At 35.5% G+C, this 18,089-nt stretch overlaps 1 protein-coding gene across 2 annotated transcripts in view; it reads right to left on the reverse strand.

The window, feature by feature from the left end:
* The window catches only part of STAM (signal transducing adaptor molecule), a 32,346-nt gene that overhangs the window by 9,000 nt on the left and 5,257 nt on the right, over positions 1-18,089 (reverse strand). For both annotated transcript variants that reach the window (XM_030231951.2, XM_050970806.1), the window contains exons 2-10: positions 12,690-12,774; positions 6,104-6,179; positions 5,924-6,019; positions 5,259-5,405; positions 4,902-4,992; positions 3,730-3,922; positions 3,306-3,400; positions 2,046-2,134; positions 378-465 (exon numbers count right to left, since the gene is read on the reverse strand). In XM_030231951.2, coding sequence (XP_030087811.1) covers positions 378-465; positions 2,046-2,134; positions 3,306-3,400; positions 3,730-3,922; positions 4,902-4,992; positions 5,259-5,405; positions 5,924-6,019; positions 6,104-6,179; positions 12,690-12,774 — 960 coding nt within the window. The remainder of the gene's footprint in view (positions 1-377; positions 466-2,045; positions 2,135-3,305; positions 3,401-3,729; positions 3,923-4,901; positions 4,993-5,258; positions 5,406-5,923; positions 6,020-6,103; positions 6,180-12,689; positions 12,775-18,089) is intronic.

The following is an 18,089-nucleotide window of genomic DNA, read 5'->3' on the forward strand; positions in this document are numbered from 1 at the left end:
ATTTCCCTAGTATTTCTGCTTCCTCTCTTGGAATCTGCCTGACACTCCTTTTGCCACTCATGCCGTGCTGCTCTGTGACGGAAAAAAATGATGAATGAATATGGCCAAATTAAGTAGCTATGTGTCTTGAAAAGGGAAAATAATTTAGGAAACAGTTTAATTTAGAGAAAAGTAGATTTGTTTTAAGTTAACATTTTTGACTTTGGTCTCATAGATGTGGGAAACAAGAATGAGAAGATAATTATGGCTCAGGCACTTTTCTCAGGCATGCTTCTCGCATGTACACAAAGCTGAAGTTTCAGCTTAGTTTCAATTTGCATTGATACAGAAAATTACCAGTGAGGAAAACAATTAAAAAATTCAATATTTTTTGTTACCCTCAAGATGAAGCAGTTCTGGGAGGTCTGGCTGGTCATCAGATGGATCAGCACTTTGTAACATCTGCAAGAGTTGGTCCATTTTATCCTGGAACACAAATTGTATTATTAGGGAAAATGTGGCAGCAACGGAATTAGCACTTTCAGGATAGTAAATAAAAGCAGCTGTTCACAACAGCCATTTTGATCTCTTGGCACTTGAGAATCAACTACATTAACTTTAAGAAAATGCAAATGATACATGCTGCTTTACAGGAATGAAGATGCTTGAACAAGGAAATGCTAAATGAGAGAAAAAATAGTGGTAACAAGTGGAATGTGCAGAATACCTCTTTATTCCTAGAAGGCCTTCTAAAATGTATTCTTGTCTGAGCAGTTCCCGTTTTTCCAGCCTAGACATTACATATGCAATACCACCACCTAGTGGGATTGGTGGGAATGTTTTGACAGAATACATTGAGAAAGTATTTCAAATTCACAGAAAAGCAATTTTAAGTGGGGAGGTCTATTCAGTACATGAGCCATGTCACTACCAATGTATGTGGAAGTGTTGTTTTAAGATGACATTTGGAGGCCTCTTGGGATTTACTTCAGAATAAGTCGAGCTTAAGTAAGAAGTTTAAATGCAACCCTTTTGTAATAAAAACATCAAAGGTTAGAAAACAAATAGGCATAAAGTCTTTGAAAAATATGTCTTGGAGCAAAGTATATTGGCTAAAGTACCAAAAAGATTACATGTCAATTATTTCTAATCATTTATTAGTTGAGCACTATCAAATAAATAGCCTTTTTCACATAGAGTTATAAAGGTTGTATGAAAGAAAATCATGCTTTGTCCTCTTTAAACCATGGAAAGGTTGGGAAAAATCAAATTAACTACTTCCTTAAAAATTATACCGTGGCCAATTTAAAAACAAAAGAAGACACTAAATCAAAAATCAACAATGGACTCACAGAAAACAAAAGCTGGAAGGCTGAAAGCTCAAGGCAGGTCTCAGATAATCTATTTCAGCAGGTTACAAACTAGTATCTCCTGGGAAGAAGAGTTTTTGAGGTGGGATTTAAATAGGACTTGAGGAAGGTAGTAACTGATTTCTCATTTCAAAAAACAATGACAGAACCCAGGTTGAGGTAAAAAAAAAAAATGGGGAACACTTCCTGGATTTAATATTCCTGGAAACCCTACAGGATTACTGTGGTGAGATTGTAAATATTTTACTAAATATTGCTTACATAGGAACAGAATTTTGGACTTTTCAGGGACAGAAAGAGATCTTTCAGTCTGAGGTGGTGGTTACACTGGAAATGAATCTAAGTGAGCAGTCAAGATGGGTACCTCTTGATGGTATCCTGAAGTACTTTAAGCAAAATTTGAAAGTAGATGTACTACTCAGCACTAAGATTCTTGCTTGGAGGCAAACAGATGTACAACCCCCAAGTAGGGCCCTATATGAAATGAAGTTCCAAATTCAGTTTCAGAAATTCCTCAGAACTTCAAGACCCTTAAACAAAAGAGACTACTAAAGATTTTATTTATTACTCTAAAGAAAACTTTCTTCATGCTCTCTTTATCATATTTTTGAAGTACAAGATGAAAGAGTTAAACAGCACATATTTAAATGTCCCAGCAGTGCATTTTATACCAATTAGTATTTTTGCCATGCTTACTTCATCAATATAAACTGGTTCTGGCTCAGGTTCTATTGTCTCTACTTGAACTTCATCACTGAACTGCACTGTTTTCTTCTCAGCTTTCACTGTAAGATAAACAGCCAGATTTAATTTTACAAAAGAAAAAATAAACAATATTATACAACTAGTATAGGTTATAGGTTCCTTGCATTTGAAACCTCTACTGTGAAAGTTTAAAAATTAGTATTTTATTGACATTTGAAAGCCACAGACCTAAATTAATTTTTTATCTGTATTATTATAAAAAATAGATCAGTTCACACAAGCTCAGCAGAAATATGTTTTAGCAAGTAAATGGCTTTATCTTAGTCTCCCTACACATACACATATATTAAAAGGTCATCAGGATGAAAGACTCAGAAAGAGTGATTGGAAACAATAGGGCTAGCAAGTCAAGTTTAAGATAAACTGATAAAATCATCTATGACAAACTGAGCCTTCTTTTCTCCAAAGCAAAGTCCACAATTGAAAGGTCTCAAGATTCCCTATTCCTTCACCAAATCCTATATGCAAAGCATCTCATTTTTCTGTAGTGGAGACTAGCACAAAAAAGCTCCTTATTTAGCAAAAAAGCCAAATATGACTCTTATTAGCTAGTCTTAACATAGCACAAATGACTGGGACAGCATGTAATTCTGCTGACCTGCTCATACTTCTAGAATCCTCAAACTGAGAGCACAGAAGATTAATCTGGCAAACCCATGAGATTTACAGAAATCAGCTCTAGAATCTTGAAGTCTTATCTAATAGTTAATAATTTTATTAAATATTTAAAGTAGATTGGATGGATATAAATAAGCTGCATGTAGAAAATCCCTCTGTCCACTATGCACATGTACATACCTACAGTAGCTAGGTTTCTTGAACTAATTGAACACTGGTAATCTGTCTCCAAGTCCTATCTGCCATGGGGCCTTCAGTTTCATCTCAATTAGATATGCACCATTGCAACTGGACAAAAGGGCAATTTAGAAAAAAAGCTGCTGTTGCCCATGTTTATTTAGGTGTCAATGAAGTGATTTCATGAGTCTCAAAGAAGCTGCTGACAAAGGCAGCAGCAGACAGCAGCATTTTTCAGCAGAAGACAGCTTGGGCAACCTTGGTCTGACTGTTGTGATAGCATAGCAAGGGTTCCTCAGTTTTACTTCAGTTATCACATTAACTTGCAACTGAACACCATCATAAGGGGAAGAGTTAAACATATATATTTATATATATAAATGTAATGTTACTTACTCATTTCAGGTTCAGCAGAAAGATCAGCTGTTACAAAATTAGATGGAAACAATCCTATACCCTGATGAGTTTCACCTTTCCACCAATTTGGATCACTAAAGATTAAAAAATAAAAAATAAGTAAAGCCCCCATACATTAGAAATCCCATACTCACATGGAACTTTCCTAGGAATTGCACAGTAAAGGCTTTTATATTACTAGCACATAAATATAACTTGCATTTGTGCAGAAATCTTTCCACAGGAATTTTTATGCAAATACATTTATTTATTTTACGCAAATACATTTATTTTACTGAGAAGATAACATAACAAAGTATTAATACAAAAATATGTTTTCATTCATTGTATTTCAAGGTATAGAAGATATAATTATTTCTAATTAATTTTAGCCTAATTCTAGGAGGCTTTCTATATAACTTACCTGTCATCAAGTATAGTTATAAGTTCTCCAGCTTTAAAAGTTAGTTCATTATCTTCAGCAGCCTCAAAATCATAGATTGCACGAACCTTTCGGCCCTCATGTTTGTGGTTTGTTAAAAGGCTTGAGGTGCTGGGATACAAACTGGAAAGTGTTGTCTGCTGTTGCCTTTGTTCTTTTAGTGACAGCTCAATAGCTACAAAAGAAGAGTTACTCAGATGAAAATTCCGTATAAAAATGGGTTGATGGATATGAAAATTTAATTCTGTGAAAGCTTTTCGTATAATTCTATTCCTGTTGCATTTTAATGACTTTATGTCCTTCTCTGAGAATTAATGGTAAATAACAAAGAGAGCAAAATTCTGCCTGTGGATTTGCTGAGGCTTCCAACATGGACAGGACGAATAAATAGCATTTAAGAACAAATAGAGTAACTCCACAAAGTATGATGTTATTGTTACAACCTTGAACTGATGTAAAATATTTACATTCTTATTTTACATCTTACACCACGTTGAGCTTTTCCAGATTGATTGGAACATTAAAAAGATAATCTGTTCCAGTGCACACTGGTTCTCTGTTAGACAGAAGCCCTTAGCCTGGATTCACAGAATCAGATTTACACAGATTGGCTGAGGCTGGAAGGCACCTCTGGAAGTCATCTGGTCCAATCCTCTGTTCACTCAGGGTCACCACAGCTGACTGCCAATGACAACTTTTTAATATCTCCAAGAATAAAGACACCATGACATCCCTGGGAAACCCGTGCAAGTTCTTGGTCACCTTCACAGTAAAGTCTCTCTGTAATTCATAATTAACAAATGATTTTTGCTTAAACAAGAAAAATGTGCCCCTTCCTTTATTTTCCTCCCTATCATTCCTTGAATAATTTCACATTTCTGGGTCATTTTCAATTAAATTGACTGAGCAGAGAAGTTTCACTCATACGAAACTCAGCTCAAGTTTGCAGAAAAAAATGGATCATATTTAAGAAGGGACAGTGAGGACACAAACATTATGAAACTCATGCAGATATGCTTTTGAGACATAGATCTCTTTAAAAGTAGACTTTGGTGGGTTGACTATTGAAGAAAACCATTAGTAACACATCCAGATTGGCTACTGCTCATTTAAATAAATCAATATGCATCATGTCAGCAAATAAATGCACTCACCTTTAGCTAAATCCTCCTCTTCCTTTTTGGTGGCTACTGTACCAGGATCTTTGGCAACTAGAGCTGGACTTGCTTTTGCCTGTTCAGCAGCCTAGTCAAAAGTAAAAGATGTAAAAATGAATCCAAGACAAAACTGACATTGCAATAAGTTGACCCTTTTGCTTTGTATTCATCTACTATATAAAAATCTAAAATAATTTAGAGCATTTCACTCCTCAAAGTTTTCTTAAGACAAGATAGCTTTCATTCTGTTTGCCAAACATTCTAGAATTCAAGAGTACAAACTGTAAAATTCAGAGCTGAGGATAAAAAGAATTTGTGACACACTTTGAGAACAACCACAAAAATCTAATATACCTGTGAACCAATAGCTGGGAAAGTAACTCCTTGCTCCTTGAGATTTTTTATCATAGCAGATATTAAACTAAGCTGTGGGTCATTCTTGAATTCATCAGTCCATTCCACCATAAGGGCTTTCAGCTTTTCACAAACTTTTGGATGACCCTGCATGGACAGTAGAAACTAGTTAAATAATGTAAGAATCTGATCTTACTTTCACGTAATTGCATGTTACTGTCAATATAGAACATATAGATACCTTACTTTGTAGTCAAGTTTAGCACTCAGACTTTATTAGAAAGGGAGAATAATACATCAGTATTGTGTTTGTGCCAGTACAGCATGTGCTAGGCCCAAAATAAAGTACAATAAAATTACATGTTCTATCTCCATTTCATCATATTTGTATTTAATGTTTCACTGATGTTATTTAGAGTGAAAATATAGTAGCTTATTTATAAATTAACACACCACACCTCCCCCAAAGAGAATATCTATGTTAACTAGTATAAAGTGGCATTCAAGAAGTTCTGAGAGCCAAAGTCTTTACAGTAATCTTCTCTTTTCCCCTCCTCCATCTTTCCAGTCCTCTAAAAGTAGATTCCATTCCACTTTCACATTACCCCAATTCTCTATCTAATTTCACTTACAGGTGAGACATAAAAGTCAATGCAATACATTACCTTATTCAACACATTGCTTACTTCACTGGCAAAATCTCTTGAACAGACTTCTAAATGAAAGATTTTGCCACAGTTTGATACACATGCTCCTAGAAGCTAATGAAAGAAAAATTAAAACTTAGAAATTCTTAGCAATATAACTTTTCAGGAATAAAATGAGCTACGTTAAAAAGAACCTACTGTTAATGCTTGCATGGCGACGTGCGGATCTTTATGGTTCACTCTCTTCATAATAGAGCGGAGGCAGTCTTTAGGCCTGAAAAACACAAGATAGCTCTAAAAACACGGAATGGAATGAACATTTCCTACTGCACACATGACAATGCTGACAACATTACCAGATAGCAAGATCTCCTGAACACCGTGAGTAAATTATTTAGTAGCTTATAATTTAAAACAAGAACATCTAAAAATAAACATCATAAACAGTTATAGCCATTTCTATCAGTATGATTTGTATCTCTCTTAAGTATCAAAACTTCTCAGTAATTTTTATTACTTCTTGTACTTAGAGCGAATTACTATAAATACTCCAGAAATGCATAAAATCCCTAAAAGTTAGAGAACTGGAATTGTCTGTAATCCATGCACCTACTCCCCTATATTTCACATATATATGTAAGAACATTTCCTTACATACTGATTTACCAACATCCTTTTGCTACTTTTAGTTTGAATTACCACCACATTCCTCAGTCTCTTGTAATTTACAGAAAAACATTTATAAAGAAGATATGTAATGAACCAATAAATTATTAAAAAACACCTGTTAGACAACCTACATCAAAGTTTCAAAACAATTAAATACAGAATTCAAGTCTTACCTATGTTGTGGTAGATAGAAATAACATGAAAAGCAACTTCAACAAAGAATTTGAAAGCGGACTTCAGAAAGTTTAGCATACTAAAATCTAGGTGACTTTCTGATACTTTGTTCTTTCTATAAAGTAGTGGAAAGCTGAGCCAGGTTGAGGTAGGAATGAACAAGGGCATACAATCATTATCTGTTGAATATCCCTGAAAAGATAACCCTGGAAGAGGGTAAGTAGAAAAGGAGGAAAAAAGAAGGTAAATCTAAACTAAGAGATTTTACACACTTACGGAGTTTACACATTTATCGCATGGTTGTCTTTGGAAGCAAGAGTATTTTTCTGTTGAACTGATATCCAAAAACTAACATGAAACTCAGGTATAAGTTACACTACTGCTTGGCTATACTATATTTGGCAGTGTCTACATTTTACAGAAATGTCCACCTCATATTTAGTGGCACTAATTATAGAAAGTGCTGTCACACAGCACAAGTACATACCATTCAGTGTATACCTTCATATACCAATTATTACAGATGAAGGCTTTAAGGCAAGTACTACCTTTTATCTATTAATTATCCAAGATTTCTCACATGATCACGTTAATTGACAAAGAATACAGGCTAAAATGGTTAGAACTAACTGCTATCTTTAACCATTAGTTTATGAGTAGGATTAACAATGTGATAGGATTGCAAGCTCAAAAAAGTGTTTGCCCATTGTCAAGCCAGTATTTATAAAGGCAGGGTGCAGGATCAAGAGCTTAGCAGTTCAGGAATAGGATCATTAGCCTATGGTGTTTTTTACAAAGGAATCCAAAGTCTTATTAAAAGTAATAAGAAAGCCTCAAAGCCAAATGATCATCAGCATGTCTCAAGTACAATCTACTTGTTCATATATTTAAAAGAAATTATCAATAATTGAGTGTTAAAAGTTTTAAATATTCAAACGTTTAAAATAAGAAATCTTTGGATTACATGTAGATAAAGAAAATAACCCAGGTGTACCAATCTTTAGTCACACAGAGTAAGAAGACCTTTTCTAGACAGGCCATCAATTCATCATACAATTTAGTGTGTAAATTATGAGAAGTACTATGCAGAAACCAGAGGGACGCATGCACTCTGTGAGTGTAGAATGCTGTCCACTTATTAGGCATCTCTTCAAATTGTACTATACAAATGTTCAGCCACAGCTCCACTCCAATGATGATCATTTCAGAGGCACCACAATGAGTAATAATAAAAAGTAGGGTGAAAATATGGCAAGATATAATAGAAGCTATGTCTCATATGTGGCATCATATGGTATCATAAACCAATTCATATAGAAAATACAATTAATTTCAGGTTTAGTTTTAGAAAGTAGAAAAAAATTCTGATAATATTTTATTTAACAAGGACACAATTAGCAGCATTTGCAATCTAAAATACTACTCTGCACAAAACATTTCAGATATGTTCAGGAATTTATTGTTCATTTACAGTCTAAGGTAACTCTGTGGGACTCAGCTTTCCTCCTTGCTCCTTCAGAAACAGGCTGGTCATAAAGCTTCCTGGTCAGCCTGTGAGGCATACACTTCAATTACAATGAAATGCTACTGAGATTGTGTAATGTGGGGGTGGGGGGGGGGGTGGGGAAATGGAGGACACATTGGAAAACTATCAAGTAAGCAAGTTTGCTGCTCTCTCTTGCATGAACAGGCACAAAAACAACCAAAGAAGAAACAGCTAACCAGAACACTGACTTGCTGAGGGAGTGATTAATCCTGAAGGAATCAAGACAAAGTTAGGCAAGCAGCAATATGGACAAACCATTTCTCAATGACAATTTGCCAATACCCACCCCCAACAGAGAGCACTGCAATGAACATTTCTATTTTCTCAACCCTTGGTGTAGTCTCTCAGCCACTGACTCCATTTTTTTCAGCCATCTTTTTTTTTTTATTAAGTAACTTTTCTGGAAAAAAACTGAAGTTGTGAAAGTTTCAATGTAGACCAGTATGTCTCATGAAATAAACAGTACAAGTGTCTCAAAGCCAAATGCAAGCCCAATTAGAGTTAGGAACCGGCTAGCACTGAAATGACTGAAGAAGGCAAGGCATCTTTGCTAAAATATACCATACCTGTCCATTAATTTTTCCTTTTATCCTGTTCAATGAACCATCCAAATTTTATAATATTCTTTTATTCTGAGATGATAGATTCAGTTTTGTAAGCATTTTCATTGTAGAAAAGCAACACTATGCAAAAATCAATACCTTTCCTGTAGTCAGATTTAAAATGCCAGTCAAATATACAATCATAGAACATCCTGAGTTGGAAGGGACCCCCAAACATCATTGAAGTCCAACTCCTGACCCTGCAAAGTACAACCTCAAGAATCACTCCATGTGATTAAAATTTTGAAAATTTTTAAAATAAACAAGTTTTAAAGAAAGCTGTACAAAACCTGGAGACAGAAAGGATTGCCTCTAACAGTAAAACTTTTGTTTTAATCATGTTTCTAAGCTGAAAAGGCAACTTGCTCATTGAGCTAATATTGGCAAAAAACAGGATGCAAACAATGTGATGTGCAACTGCTGAGCTGTATGAGCTAATGGAAATCCAGAGATTAAAAAAGGTGTTGTCTCATTATTAGACAAATTTTAGATCATCTAAGAACTTGCATGCGAAACATGCAGAAAATGTTAATTCTGTACTACACAGAGTAGTATCTCATATAGGCTATTGTAAACAAGTCATATTGTTTAAAATATTGACATACTTTCTCTGTATTTCTTGTGTTTTCTATTAAAATTCTAATAGCAACTCTGATTTTGAAATTCACAAAAAACCGAGAAAGTAGTCAAAGAGAGGGATTCAGTGGAATTCTAACTTGCTAAAAATCTGGTTCAGTTGTTTGGATTAAAAGAAGCAAGGTAATATTTTCAGCAATTTGTAATTCTCGGTATGGAGAGTATTACAACATAAGAAATAACAGTAGCAATGATGTTATGGAACAGTAACTAATTTATCTTATGAGAAAATGCAACACCTCTGTAGTGTAACAGATTTCTAACAATTAATCTGGATACCAACGAGTTTGCAGACAATGTGCTATACCAGAAGTGCTACTTAATGAATGAGTGTTTTTCTAGGCTGCTGTGGCTTCAGGTGTAAGGCAATCCACATCTAGAATGCTGCAGGATGCAATGGAGCTTATAGACTACTACAACGAAAATCCACAAAGGAGTGATTTTTGTAAGCTAAACTTCTGCCAAGAACAGTAACAAACAGCTTGTACTGGAGCAGAATTGGTTAAAAGATTAAAGCCAATCCCAGTTAAGAAGACTTGCATCCTTGTCAGAGGAACTTAAACTGCAGGAGTATTTCAAACAGCTAAGCATATCTCATTTAAACTTCCTAATGGGAAACATTGTCTTGCTTTACCTTGCTACTGCATGACATAATCCATTAAAAACAAAGAAAACCCACTCTCAGCAAGTTTTAACAGAATCTGAATTTAACCAACAAGTCAGCTGGCAGCCTATTACAAGCAGGATAAATATTACAAAGGTTAAAGTCCCACTTTTCTTTTATAAAACAATTTTATTAAGAAAAATATTAAAATACAAATACATAAAAGAAAAAGACCGAAATCAACAAAAACAAACCTCAGAAATCCTAACAGGAATTTATCTGCATATTACCAGAACATCTCCAGCTTTATCTATACTGCTGTCTCTTGCAGCTACACACATTTGAGCACTGTTCAGGCTGTGTTGCTGTGAGACTAAATTTCATCTGTGGAAAGGCTTTCAGTGATTAAATAGAATACTGAAACATTCAATAACATAGTTACTGTTACAAGCTTAGCATCAATGTGTTCAAGGAATAGAAATGCAGTTTTACATACAAAGACTAATATGAAACATTATTAACCACTTGCCAGCTGTTATCTTAACTACAGTTATACACAACAGCACAGAAGCCTCAATATGCTGTGCTATTTTTATGTACTCCTCCAGAGACCATCTCTAATCCCAAGGAATAAGATTATTTGCAAACCTGATCTTAGGAACAAAAGTCCCAGGTGGGACTTTGCTGTCTGGCATCTCATACTGTTTCTAGCAGTTCTACAAGGCAATCCAAGTCATTCTCAGAGAAGCCTTCTAGTGCATCAGTGGCAAAACTTTCTCCTTGAGTTTGTTCCATTCCTAAGTTTTTACAAGAAATGCTTCAAAAAGGTGTATTTAAAACATTTCCAAGTCCTAAAACTACACTGACTGAAAGTACTATAAATACTCTGAAATTATGTCTTTAAACTGTATTTTTTAGTGGCTAGTTCAAATTATACTTTATCTTTACTTGTCCAAAAAGTAAGTTCATGCATAAATTCTATGAAAAAGCTCAGTAAATAATCAAACATGAAACATTAGCAGCCCATATTAAGATGTGTTTAATTTAGTATCACATCTCCAAAATGTACATTTTCCAAAGCCCTGCTGACAGAGAATAGTTTCTGAAGACAAGGAGAAGAAACACAAAGCCTTGTTGTTTTCTGTGACAAAGACACAGGTGGTCTGATGGTGAGAACAATGGAGGGCAGCAGAAGCTTTATACCTTGGTTTTAGCAAATTTTTAACATACAGCTGAAGTCCTTGTAGTGTCCTTATCACATAGCTAGTGAAATATGGGCTGAATAAAGGTGGGTGGAAAACTAGTCTCCTAAGCTCAGAGTTGTCACCTGTAGTGCAAATTCCAGTTAGCAGGCAGTATCCTTCAGGGATCTCTGCTGGGAGCAACAGTGCTCTCAGTAACTTACTGACCAGAGCAAGCTGAAGGGGAACATATCAGTACACTAGAGGCCATGGATAATGTTCAGAGGGACCTGGACAGGCTGGAGAAATGGGCAGACTGGAAGTCCAATAAGAACAAGGATAAGGTATTGCATTTTAAATGAAGCCAGGAGCTGACCACATGAGAAGCAGGAAATTATCTGCAGGTCCTATTGGGTGAGAGGAGTCAGCAGTGCAGCCTGGCAGCTAAGACAATCAACCACATCTCAACTTGAAGTACAGGTCAGCAAAACCAACAAGGTTAGAAAGTGAACCTTTCCCTCCATTTTGCACTTGTAAGATTGCATCTGGAGCATTTTGTCCACTTTGGTGCTCCCCACTGCAGGAAGGCTATTTACACACTGCCCTAAGTCCAACAGATAGCTGCCAGGATGGTAAGGGAGGGTCACATACAAGGAAAAGATGGGAGAGGTGCTTTCAGCTTTGAGAAGAGCAGCCAAAAAGTGGGGCTTACTGCTTTCAACAAGCAATTAATCAGAGTATACACAGAAGATGCAGCCAGATTCTTTCTCAGAGCTGCACAGTCACAGGGCAAGATGCAGCAGACAAGTTGGAACAGTAAAAATTGCAAACAGATTGCAGAATAATTATTTTATTTCCTTACTTAGTAAGTAGAACTAGTTAAATACTGAAACATGTTGCCCACAGAAGTTTCAGAACCTTTGACCTTGGAGGCATTCAAGACTCGACACGGTCCTGAGCAACCTGATCTAGACCTGTTTGAAGCTGGGGGGGGGTTGGACCAGATGACCTCTGGAGGTCACTTCCAACTTAGATTATGATTTTTCTGTAAGAAAAATGCCTTGTGACGCTTCCTTGGTTTACAGTGATACTGCTAAAACATATCAATTTATTTTATCTGTTACACTGGCGAAAAGCTGCTGTACACAAGTCCTAATTTTAACGCATCCACCAGTATCTCCAAAGCAAGGATTGCAAAATATTTCAGCAGAAACCCCATACATTTTCCTTTTACTTGTAATCAATTTAGGGTAAATTCAGCTGTTGTAGAAGTTTGCAAAAGATAACAAAAAATTCCCTCCTCTCACCTGGGTATGAGACTGAAATAACAGAATTAAAAACATTTGGGGAAGAAATTCCTGAAGTTACTTACCCTGTGCGTGACTGTCCAACTTTATCACAGATGTCTAAGATGAGGCCCCAGTCCTCTGCAGTGTTCATCTCACTGGTTGCTTTCTCTGATAAATAAAGTATAAGTAAATCAAAATAAAAATTTAAAACCATTTTAAATTGTTAACAAATACATTGATACATTACTTCTTTGTATATTTCTAAATGTATGAAAAATCCCTATACTTAATAAAACTCATATATTAACAATGTTGTATCTAATTATTTTTAATTTTCTAATGTTCACTTGTGACCATTAATTTTAATTAAAAAACAAATATATTTTGGGGTTGTTTTACTACATCATAAAGATGCACACAAAACATGAAACAAGCAGTACAGCTATCAACAGATTTTTTTTCCATTTCCATATGAAGTTTAATGAGATATGAATACCCAAAGCATTGGTTCACTGCAGAGTCAGATACAACTGAATTTATCACCTTCTCAGACACTAAAAGTGCTGTGTCTTGCATTTCTTTTCATGTATTACATCTCAACAAGAAGGACTTAAAAAGTCATCATAATCATTAAACTTCTATATTCCCATTCTTACTTCTGCTTTGGATGATACATTTCACTGTTTCTTTTCAGCTATAAAGACTACTAAACCAAAGTTAATTTCAAAGAAGCCATTGTGACTCTTCCTTCCAAATCTTTTGAATAAGACAAGTGCCCCTGGTAAAGACTAAAGAAATAGAGAGAGGAGGTAGAGAAGAAATAGATTCAATGTCAGAAGAAAAAATAGACTCCCTCCCTACGTGTTCCCCACAAAAGCTTAGTTACAGCAAGGACAACAATAAATAAAAGCTTTAAAGGAAACTGAGCCTTACACTGCAGCTCAGTTGAAGATTATCTAAACACTGATACATCAGCTCAGGACTGGAGAGCATAAAGGAATGCACCTGCATTTTTAATTACTAACCAAAAAGTAGGAGAATGGGCATAGAAATAATACAGAAACTTTGTTTCCCATCCCTGCTCTTCATCTAATGTTTACAGTTTCAGCTACAAACACAAAATATGCCTCAGCAGTAAATACCGTTCTTTAGGGGATCTCTTGGACTACTTAGTTTTATGAAAGGAACCAACGATTTCCTATAAAAACTTCTCTGCTGGGAAAGATTCATTATCTTGATTAGCACTGGCAAAATTGCAAAGACAAAGACAAAGCAAAACATCTAATCTCCACAAATTACAAGGATTCTTCATATCTAAGTTGATGGCTTTCCTTGCGAATGAGTTTCTATGTCCTACAAATTGATGTAGGTTACAGTTAATTTATTTCTTAATTCAAACAAAAATGCAGTCAAGCAAAACTCTGTGGTTATGTGCTCCCAAAGTATTTCTGAGGAAATACTGACATACATACAACATACATTCAACACTGACATACATACAACTGAAATGATAGCACATCAGCTCTACGGCCTGATGCAAGCCAAGAGCAAAACAGTATAGGGAAATCCCAAATGGAAGTTAGTTACTATTCTGTATGTTCTCTCAGATAAAGTAGAGGGACATTACCTCTTCTCTCTCAACCCCATCAGAAAACTTGTTTGATTACAAAAAGCATTCATAATCAACAGAAATATCAAAAATTATGGGTAGATATCATGCTAATATCTAGCACTAAGATATACTATCTGATCAACCAACCATTTCATTTTCCTTTCAGTCTGCTCTTGTTCCAATTCAAGCTTTTGACCAACAATCATAGAGATTTGTGATTTTCTGGTAAGACACTTGAACTCAATGCCTTGCATGAACCAGTCTATGCACACAGCAGCTGTTCTGCTCCAAAGACAGTCTCAACTCTGTGGCACCAGAACTGCTTTTTTGAAACACAGAGCCTGAGTTTCCTACGCTGCGCTCCTCAGACTGAAAGCAGCTGATAAGCACAGTCCAGAGACAGACAAAACAGACCACATGGAGGCAGTTTACTCCCAGGACTCCACTGCTTCAGCTCATTGCCTGCTCTACTGGAGCTGGACCAGCTCCAGACAAAGAGTGCCTGCACAGTTCTCTCCAAAGCCTTCAGCTCCTGCCAGGCTCTGAGCTTGCACAAGGAGCTCACAAACCCAGACTGGTCACTCTTGCCTAATGCTGCACTTCAGTTGGCACATCATTTAGCAGAGAGATGAGCAATCCAATGGAAATGAAACCTTGGTCTTTTCCATTGTTCTACATAACAGACAGTTGTCTGTATTTTTGACAACAACTGACCCTTCTTTCCTCACTAAGTGTCAGCAAAGAGAAATGACATAGCAATCAGTTATGTCTTCTACAAACCAAGGGGTAAACTAATACATGTTTAATATAACAGCAAACTGTGCTTTATGCTAAATCAAATACTTTGGCTAAAACTCCAAATAAGATAGTGATTGATGAAATCCCTGATTCACATTAACCACACTAATTATAGCTTTTATTTTAATTCTCAATGAGAACATTTTGTAAATCTATCCGTGAGTACAATTACAAGTTTTCTGCTATGACCACGTTCTTTCTTGGCAGTCCAAGTTAGTCCTACGTAAGAAGTGCCATTTGCTTTTTATGCCTTCCCCTAGGATATTTCCTCCACCAACAAACACTAGATAGTTTATTAGTAAATTTCAGCCTGAAACCAAGTTTCAGTGTATACTTTCAGTCTTCTCTAGTAACAGTCATCCAATAAATCAATCAGATAATAAAATTAATGGTAAGACAAGAGGAAAAAAAATTGCCTCTGGAGTTCTACTAAAATTCTGTCTCAAACAAGAGAAGTTAGAAGTTAAGAACATACTGAGAATGTTAGCAGCATACTGTCTGAGCTGACTGTCCACAAAAAAGGCCTCTTACTAATGCCATGCCAAACACAAAGGGAAAAGGACTACTTCACAGCTCTCTTCCATGAAGCTGCACCACTCAAATTCAAGGCATTGTTTTCAGAGCACAAGCAAGGCCTACAATAGTAATTTTAAGCAGTGCAAGACTGTACAATCATATGTTGCATCAGGTTAATTTGTAGTAATTTATAATTATTATTAATCCTAATTACTATTAATAGCAGTTAGAAAAATAGTAGTTTGAATTTTTTAAACTGTTTTTTTCCCTTGTTTTTCCTTTTTTTTTTTTTTTTCATTACTTGTCTTTACTGCTCACTTTTATTTTTTCAGGAGTTATTTAATATTTTTTTCTTACCAGTAATTCCATAAAGACACACACATACTCGTAAGAGCCACAATTTCAGAGGAAAACAATAATTGGATCTATGGGTTCTCTGGTCAAAAGCCAACAATATTCGGAGACAATATAAGAATCCCTTTCTAAATTATTTCAATGATTTATTTAGTTCCTAAAACAAACAGAAGAGAGACAAAAAACTTATATCATTTTTTGGCCACTTTGCAAGGCGCAGACCTTGGATCACTAGGTCTCTCTCCTTACACTTCTGCATTCAGAACACTAGCCATACTGGGCCAGACCAGTTCCATCTTGCCCAACATTCAGTCTCTAAAACATATATTGTACCTAAACCAGACACCTAGGAAAACATAAAAGAAAACAAGGTAGGCATTAATTGTACTTTCCTACCAACACACCTTTCAGTGACCAACAATTTGTAGCTTCCTAACTCCTGAGTCAGAATTGGTGCTCCAACCACACAAACACTGTCATAAATCACACACAGAACAAATAAAACATTCTGAAGCAAAATGCCCTTTGTTTGATGGAAATCTCAGCTGTGTTTGTATCTTTAGCGTCTCAATAATTTGTAGAGTATAATGTCCTTTAAATAAAGCACCTATATGCTGAAATAATTCTTCCAAACATACATTGTAACTTTTTTCATGGCACTGAATAGCACCTGGGTTCTAAGGAAAACATCATTCCTCATTACAAATGCCATAGACTCTCACTGAAATACTGTACCTAAAATCCAGAAGACAGAGTTACACCTATTGATTGAGAAGCCAGGCCAAAAATATCTAAATATATGAGTTTAATTACTTATGCATTGGTTGAAAGTACACAGGCTATTGCACGAGCTCTTTTGGGACACCTAAATCACCCTGCCTCTCCTTGTGTCATAAGGTTCATTAAGTGTGTTGAGGCCCCATTTCCCTCTAATTTACAAAAACCTGAATGCTTGAAGCATTGATAAAATTCTGTTTGCTCCTCTGATTTTGTGCATTATTTATAAATTATAGGCAAAGCAAAAAAAATTTGCATTCTGATTCTATTTGAAGTTCCCTATTACATTCAAAACAGAATCGCAGTTGATTATTTTAAGAGAGAAAGAAAGAAAAAAACCCCCCAACCCTTTCCTCAGAAATAAAAATTACCTAAAATATATGCCTGTCCTAAAAGAAATTAATCATCAGATTTACAATGTAGTATTAGACAGAAGAAAGGTAGTGCATGTTGAAAAAAATCCATGGCCAGATTTAGTGGTTGATGCTTTAGGTGCTGGTAAAAGGAATATAAATATTGCTGCAGATTTGCCATGGAAATATGTGCTAGTCACTTGATTTCTCTGCCTTAGTTCTGCATCTTAACAATAGCATTTTACTGCCTTAACAGAAATTTGCAAGAGTAAATACTCTCATGACTGTTTGGATACTGCAGTGAACCACATGATGCATTTCTCAGGGCAGAAAACTTAGTGCCTATCCATTGCTAACATCATTTTCAGAGAGAGTTCTTGGCAGGCTTCAGCTTCTCAAGCTTCAGTTTTTACTGAAGTTTATTTTGAAAGAAAAACCCCAGTTTAAGAACTGAGCTATTTTTCTGCAATGAAGTCTCAAAGATGTTAAAACTAATAGAATTTCAGGAAATAACAAATCTAGATCAAAATACCTTCAAACCCAACACTTAAAATGTAAGCTGTTAAAACAAGTAGAAGTGAAAACTGTCAGAAAATTCTACCAATATAAGCTTTTCAACCATCCTACTTATTATTTGCTATTACTCTATTCATGGATGTAACATCATTTTCACAGTTGGACATCATTAAAATGAAATACTGAAGTTGTAACTTCAATTACAAAGAGACAAATGGCTACAGAAAGTCTTCAAAAGAATAGCTAAAGACAGTCTTCAACTCACAGACTCATATTACAACCATTTTCTAGCATGATAAAAAATCCTCAAAAATCTGTTATATCATTATAATTAACGAAAAATTCAACACTCCCCTAAGCTTTCTTTGTCCTCTTCTGCTCAAAGTTTTCTTTCCTTCACATGGCTAAATAAAGAATTTCCCCTTCCCTATGAGATTGCAAACACTAATATTCCAAAGCAATATAGTTTAAATAGCCCTTAAAGACTGAAAGCGACTGCAAATTTTTCTTTCTCTTTGCAGGCACTTGCTGAGAAATTTGGATTACATGCCACTCTG

This window comes from Serinus canaria, chromosome 2 (assembly GCF_022539315.1).
Source record: "Serinus canaria isolate serCan28SL12 chromosome 2, serCan2020, whole genome shotgun sequence".
Taxonomy (NCBI): domain Eukaryota; kingdom Metazoa; phylum Chordata; class Aves; order Passeriformes; family Fringillidae; genus Serinus; species Serinus canaria.